This window comes from Acanthisitta chloris, unplaced genomic scaffold (assembly GCF_000695815.1).
Source record: "Acanthisitta chloris isolate BGI_N310 unplaced genomic scaffold, ASM69581v1 scaffold28957, whole genome shotgun sequence".
NCBI classification, from domain to species: Eukaryota; Metazoa; Chordata; class Aves; order Passeriformes; family Acanthisittidae; genus Acanthisitta; species Acanthisitta chloris.
The window spans coordinates 104,991-111,670 of record NW_008681488.1 but is presented as its reverse complement, the minus strand read 5'-3'; the positions used below and the strand labels follow the sequence as shown (position 1 = coordinate 111,670).

Genomic DNA, 6,680 nt, shown 5'->3' with positions numbered 1-6,680 from the left:
CGTTCAATGTCTCGGTACTTCTTCCTCAGGATGGAGACCTGGTCTTTAAAGAGGACAGGGTCGAGCCTCATCTGCGAGTGGATCAGCGGCATATAGCCAAACCAGCTGGCAAAAGTGTTCATGCAGCTCTGCCGCTGGGCAAAGTGGTCAGGGTCGGCCCAGCGTGAGGCTCGGGACGTCTGTGTGGAGAGCAGAGCAGAGAACAGATGTTGGCCGTGGTGCACCAGGACGGTGGGGAGGGAAGGTGCCACAGCCAGGCTGACAGCAGGTGTGGGAGTGCAGGGCCCTGCGGTGGCTGGAACCTGCTCACCAAGGGGTTCAAACAGAGGGAAGCACACACACCCTGTCCACAGCAGAGCTGGTGATGGTGAGCCAGACACCCCTGACATTCCAAACGGAGCAGAGGGCAGTGCAGTGTGGTGACTTGAGTTCAGCCATGAGCCAGCCTGACCCCGAGCACAACACCAGAGAGCAGCCCTCCCAAAGCTTGCTAACACTCTACTGCCTCCCATCCCTCACTCTTCTTTTGTTCAAACCCTTCAGCTATTTCAGAGATAAACCACCAGGAAGGACAAGAAGGACACTGCTTTCCAGCAGAGGTGCAAACCCAAGCCCAGGCCAACTGCTGACCATGGTCTTTAGCCATCGGAGGAAAACAACTGTTACCGTTTCTCAGGGTCAAAACTGCACCTTTGCAGTCTAGATCTGCAGAAATTTATACTCTAATTTCAACCAGTTTGTAACTGAGCTCAGCATTAGTCCTTATGTGCTTGGCATTACTCATGTGTGTAGATGCCCTGCAGTGAAAAGCAGGGTGCTTCCAGCAATCCCACTGGCCAAGGCCAGTGCATCAGACAGTCCTGTCTCATGGACAAAGAAAATTAACTGAAGTTCCACACTACACCATGTTAAACTCTGACCCAAGGAAAATACCATGGTCTTTGACTGCTTACATGCAAAATACTGTGGCTCGATTTTCAGGGCAGCTGTAATCCCCATGAAAGTCCATTGAAACTCAGCAGCTCTGGGAAAAAAAGTCCCTAACAGCTTTAAACCTGTTATTATTCTTTATCTGGACCTAAAGAACATTTATAAACATAATAAAACTATTATTTAAGATAAAGTATGAATGCTGAGAACCTAAGGGTTTTTTTGGTGCCACTTCCCATGTATCTCTCTCTAGCACTTATGTTTCCACTATACTTTAAAAACAAATACAAATTCATGAACTCAAAGGATGTAAATTAAAACACGAAGAAACGGATGAAGTCAGGGACTTGCCAAACGACTGTGGTATCAGACTTGATCTTTGTCCAAGGCCTGTCCAGTTTAGCTCAAGTGGTAGGTTATAATGTGCATTGATTACAGCTTCCTGATTATACCAAGCCACTAAAGAGCAAGTGAAAGCTTGTTGCTAGAGGATTATAGCAGACATTCTGGCCATTAACAGCGAATTTCCATATGGCTATTAATCTCTGTCACAACACTGAGGTTATGTTAATTTTTTATTTGTCTTTCAAGGAATTATGAACATGGTCCATTACATTTCCCAAAGCTGCAGGAACAACTTGTCTTTAGGAGAGAGTTATAGTTCATGGCTGACTCGAGTCACCCACACTGTAAGATGAAAAATGAGTGTTCAGGCTTGCCAAACAGCCAAAGCACAACCGTGTGGAGAGGTAAAGCTGAAACTGGAACCAACAGGCACTTTCTGGCTGGCACCTTCTTGCTCACAAGTTTCCTGGGCACCCAGTTGAGCCAGGATTGCTGAACGCCACCTACACCTCAGGTGAAAGCACAGTGGCATCCAGATAAGGGAGTTTTACAAACTGGAATGCCATTCTCCTGTCAAAGATCCAAGTAATGCTAATAGGAGAATACGTGAGGGGAAAATAGAGGGCTCCTCCTTTCTCCTGCCCCCTAGTAAACATGGTACTGTTTGCAGTGAGAATCACAGACACCATGGCAGCACAGATGGGAGGCTGGTCAGGACTTTCAGGTTTTGTAAGACTTGCTATTCCTCCAATTGCTCTCTCACACAGGGCAGAGGACAAGTGCCCCCCGGTTACCACACATCCCTGTACCTAGAGGTATATCCATTTCTGCAATGACAGAGTGCTTATCCAGTACCTGGAAGAGGATCTAAAGCAAGCATTTCATGGCTGCTAGTGAGTGATGGCATGACTGTGGGACAAAATGTTCCTTGTGGGAAAAAAATACTTGTGTATCACAAATTACCTCTGTTGTGACAGTTCAATGTCACTGCTTGAATCACATGATATAATTTTAAATAGCACAGGGACAACCTGGTGCATTGTATTAGTTAATAATAATTAAAAATAGAAAACCTTTCTAGAATTTACTTCTGCTTCTAGAATTCCATGACTAGGTCTTAAGTCTAGAATATTTAATTAGAAAACGAGAGTCTGGGATCACTGTGAATAACACTATGAGAAAACTATGAAAGCAAGCAGCATCCAGAGCAGATGTTTGCCATTATTCCTTTTTTTTTCATTATAATAAGCATAGCTAAAGTCTATTTACAGTTCTCCTAAACTAAAAACTGAAAAAAATTTTTACAGAATTGTATCACTCTGCAAGCCTAACCTAGAAGTGAACCCATTTATGCATCTCAACTGCTAAAACATGCTGTGAATACATACCTGTCCCATCATGGTCTCCTTATACTGTTTTTTCTGTGTTACTTTGATTGGAGGCAATTTTGTCACAGCTGACACCAAAAAATTCATTAGAATGTCCTCACAATTGGCCAGTTGGTCCACCATATTCTTTAGGCTGGCAGGCAGGTAATGAGTGTACAGGTAGTGATAATATCTGGAAACCAACAGCAGTGTTATTACTATAAGCTCAATACTGGGCTTTTGGGTATCACAAACTCCAGGGAATTTCTGTCTCAGTTCAGACACAAGTTTGGTACTCAACTCCTGATATACCACTTCCGTTTTTTGGTCTCATCCTCCAACAAGAAGGGAAAACAAATCAGTTTCTCATCAAGACAGTAAACAGTGCTAAATGAGAAGCAGAACAAACACTGTTTTTGTAACTGGGTTGAAAGAAACAGTGTGGACCTAAGTATTAGATAATGGACAAGTCGGAAAGAGAGCCCCACATCGCTATAATGTGATAGACAACACTGAGGAATTCACCCTCCACATTTTCTTTCCAAACAGTTCAGTTGGAAAGAACTCTACTGAGACTGCCCTACTACTGTCCTTATTGTTGAATTTATACTCCTTTGGGCCTATACCATCCCCCATATGGCCTGTCCTCCCTTTTGTGGGGGATGAGGATTAGATACTCCAAAATTTTCTGACTTTTTCCTAAAATCTAGAGAGGACTTTGGTCTGCTGAAGTCCTAACAACAGGGTTTTTTCTCAAACATGATGCAATATGCTGAGTTGTGACACGTCTACCCTACTACTTTTCTAGAGTAGCCAGAAGACTTTGCAGTCTGCAGCTGTCAGCCAACACATACCCAGAGCTGGTCTGGAAGTAACCTCCTTTCTGCTATGCTACAGGCCATTCAGCTGAGCAGCTTAATGAATTCGGGAACTCTTTGAAGTGTGTAATTCCTGATGTTAAAAAGAGCAGTCCGACTGCCTCAAAACACAAGTGACTTCAAAGAGACCCAACAAGCGCAATAATGATTACCAGATCCCCAGAGCTAAACCAAGAACTTAAGTTATTACCCCATAAAAAGTAGACCCACTTATTATCTTTCCATTTTCTCCCCTCCCCGGAAGAATGTTCTTCACACCCCACCCTCCCACCCCCCTCTTTACTATTTTGTTTCATATAGAAGGAGGACTGCAGATGCTCTGAGTTCTTACTTGTGGTAAATAGCAGCTCCTGTCAATACCATGGAATAGTCATTAGTCCATTTGGAGGTATACCCCCACCTCTCCTTAGTGTTGTCCCAGAAGTGACTGCGTGCAGGGTACCCTACAATCCTCTCTGGAAAGCTCTGCCAAACTGTAAAGGCAAAATCCACCTGCGGACAAAGGCACAGACCAAATGAATACCAAAACTTTCAACAAATGTCAACAAAACAAAATATTACCTTGCCATTAATTCACAATTCAAAATCTTGGAACTGTTGCAAAACATTAATTCTATGTATTCATCAGTAAATTAAACTGACTGCTTGACATTTTGCCCTATAATTATGCACATTTTAATGGTTCCTGTTAAAGAGAGTCTAGAGCATCACAGCATTACATTAACATTTTCAAGCTTGCCCTTTACATATCAAACCTTTTCAAGCTACAGAAGGAAGGGGTGTAGGTGCATGTATTTATACTTAGATGCAATACCAAGGGGTAATAGCTATGCAGTAAACTGAAACTTTTGCACATCTTTGTGCATCTTACCTACCATTTCAACACTGTTAGCACAAAGCTTGGAAAATCAGGAGTCAAACACCTTAAATTGTAAAGGTGGCTCAGAGAGATTAAAACAGACAGTCGCTGTGGAGTCCATTTAAATTTTCCATCTGTTTTGAGCCCTTTGAAGACCATGCCAGTCATACTTTTAAGCCTGTCTATATGACCAGAAAGGTTCAACATATAGCTTAATGAAGAGGAAGATAAGATTCACGTTTAGTTAAAGGCATCAGGGGCCTAAACTGTAAGAAAAATGTTTGCTACTGAATGAGCTACAAGAGGATGTCAAATGCTGCCAATAGTGGCATTTCTTATTGTTTTGCCACAACTATTTTAATAATGCAAATCTCTGCAAATTGAGAAGTGACAGGACATTGCTACCCCAGGATCCCACCAAACAAACCCTGGTGATACTAGGAAAGAGATGACTGGGGGAGTTTGCAAAAGGCTCGCCAGCACTATATTTGAAAAGAGTTTCGTAAAAATACATATGGAAATATTTTTAGTACTGTAAAGCTTGTTGGCAGTCCCTCCACTTCCACTTATATTTTGGAGCTCAAGCTAGAGCAAAATTTTAAAAAGAGTGAAAGACAATTCTAATTGTCCAAGAAGCCCAAGAAAATGAGAGCTTTGCTTCTGCACTGCACATTGGGCTCCCCCCAGTACCAGAGGGACCTAAAACTTTGCTCAAAAATGTTTGAAAAGCCTTTCAAGAATGCAGCTCAAGTAAAGGGTGTAGAGGTTAGATAAAGAAGAGCTGCTCTGCGAACAGTCCCATTTTGTGTTGATTACTGTCAGACTTCTCATATTTACAAGTGTTTTTAGGAAACAGAAGAGTTGCACATGAACTGGAATACAAAGTTAGGGACTGGTTATTTTCTTTAAAGTTGTTTCAAGGAAATCTGAGGCCAACTAGAAGACAATGTGCACAAACCAGTTACCGTTGTGATAGTTCTGATCTCATCCAAATCAATACCACATGAAAGAACTGAAGGGTTTTTTTTCCCTATAAAGGCCTTTCCCATAAAACACGACATCTGTTTGCTTTAGAGACGGCTGAGAATCTCAAACTTAAATAAATAATAAAGCTGCTGCACTCAATGCCCTCTCTTGTGCTTTCAACTATCTGCCCTTGTACCAGAGAGACACACTAAAGCAACCACCCCAAGAGAAAACTCCCTTTATTAAAACCCCCCTCAGTTCTCATCCTATATAATTTCCAGCAGCATTGCCACTCTCAGCTGATCAGTAGGAAAATCCAACCAAGCTGCCAGTCTCAAACCTCTGGATCACTGACCCGTGCTGATTTCTAATTACTTCCCACACACACATCCCTCTGTGCACGTGGAACAGCACCTCTCACACAGCAATTATGCACTGGTCTGTTGTGAATGGAAAACCTTTACTATGTCAGGGCCAGACAGTCCAGAGGATGTGCCCGGTGACTGCTCCTCTCAATGGGAATGTGATCGTGTTTGATCATGTTTCTAAATTGCCTTTTCTGGGCCTTGAAGCTTTGCCACAACAACCACCCATGAGCAGCCAGTTTCAAGGGAAATATCAAACCACATTTGTGCAAGCTCTATGGCTGGGGAAGTGAAGCAATAGAGAGGCCCCAGCTCTGCATCCAGAGCCACCAAAATGAGATGCTGATCCTGGCAGCCTGGCAGGGACATGCCAAAGCAGCAAGGTGGGTGCCAGTGAGAGCTGGCCAGCTGGTTCTGTCTCAGCACAGGGGCCATGGGGCTTGTAGAGCAAATATCCACTCTGCAAATATGCAGCATTGGCTGCAAGTTGCTCACAGGAGGGAATAAACCACACAGTAATGTGTATGTTGTCTCACACAACAACAAATATTTGCATTTCAGAATGTTTAGGGTAAAACACAGCCAAGTCGAATGAGAAACATTATTTATTTCATATGCATTCCAGAAGCCTGAATGACTCCAAAGTTTGGATAATGACTAGATACCAGTTAAAACAAAACAAAGCCCCCAATCCTCATGAATCCACAGGCTGGATTGCTGTAAATACTTGCTTAGCCAATGAAGTCCCTGAGAGGTGTTACCATGGTCCCCAGAACAGCTGAGATGGGACCCTTCACCCTGAGCAACAGCCTGCTTAGGAACTCCAGCCCTAGGAAAATGCCTTTTGTTGGTTTTGGGGGTTTTTGGGTTGTGCAGGGCTTTGCACAGAAGTGCTTTGGCAGCAGCCATATTCTTCAGCTGCTGGAGCAGGTCCAGAGAAGAGCAACGAGGCTGGTGAAGGGACTCGAGC

General features: G+C 43.3%; 1 protein-coding gene across 1 annotated transcript in view; it reads right to left on the bottom strand.

The window, feature by feature from the left end:
* Nucleotides 1-5: 5 nt before the first annotated feature.
* The window catches only part of EXT1 (exostosin glycosyltransferase 1), a gene marked incomplete at both ends in the record, with an annotated part of 25,042 nt that continues 18,367 nt past the window's right edge, over nt 6-6,680 (bottom strand). The window contains 3 exons of the mRNA XM_009078131.1: nt 6-179; nt 2,664-2,835; nt 3,852-4,012. Coding sequence (XP_009076379.1) covers nt 6-179; nt 2,664-2,835; nt 3,852-4,012 — 507 coding nt within the window. The remainder of the gene's footprint in view (nt 180-2,663; nt 2,836-3,851; nt 4,013-6,680) is intronic.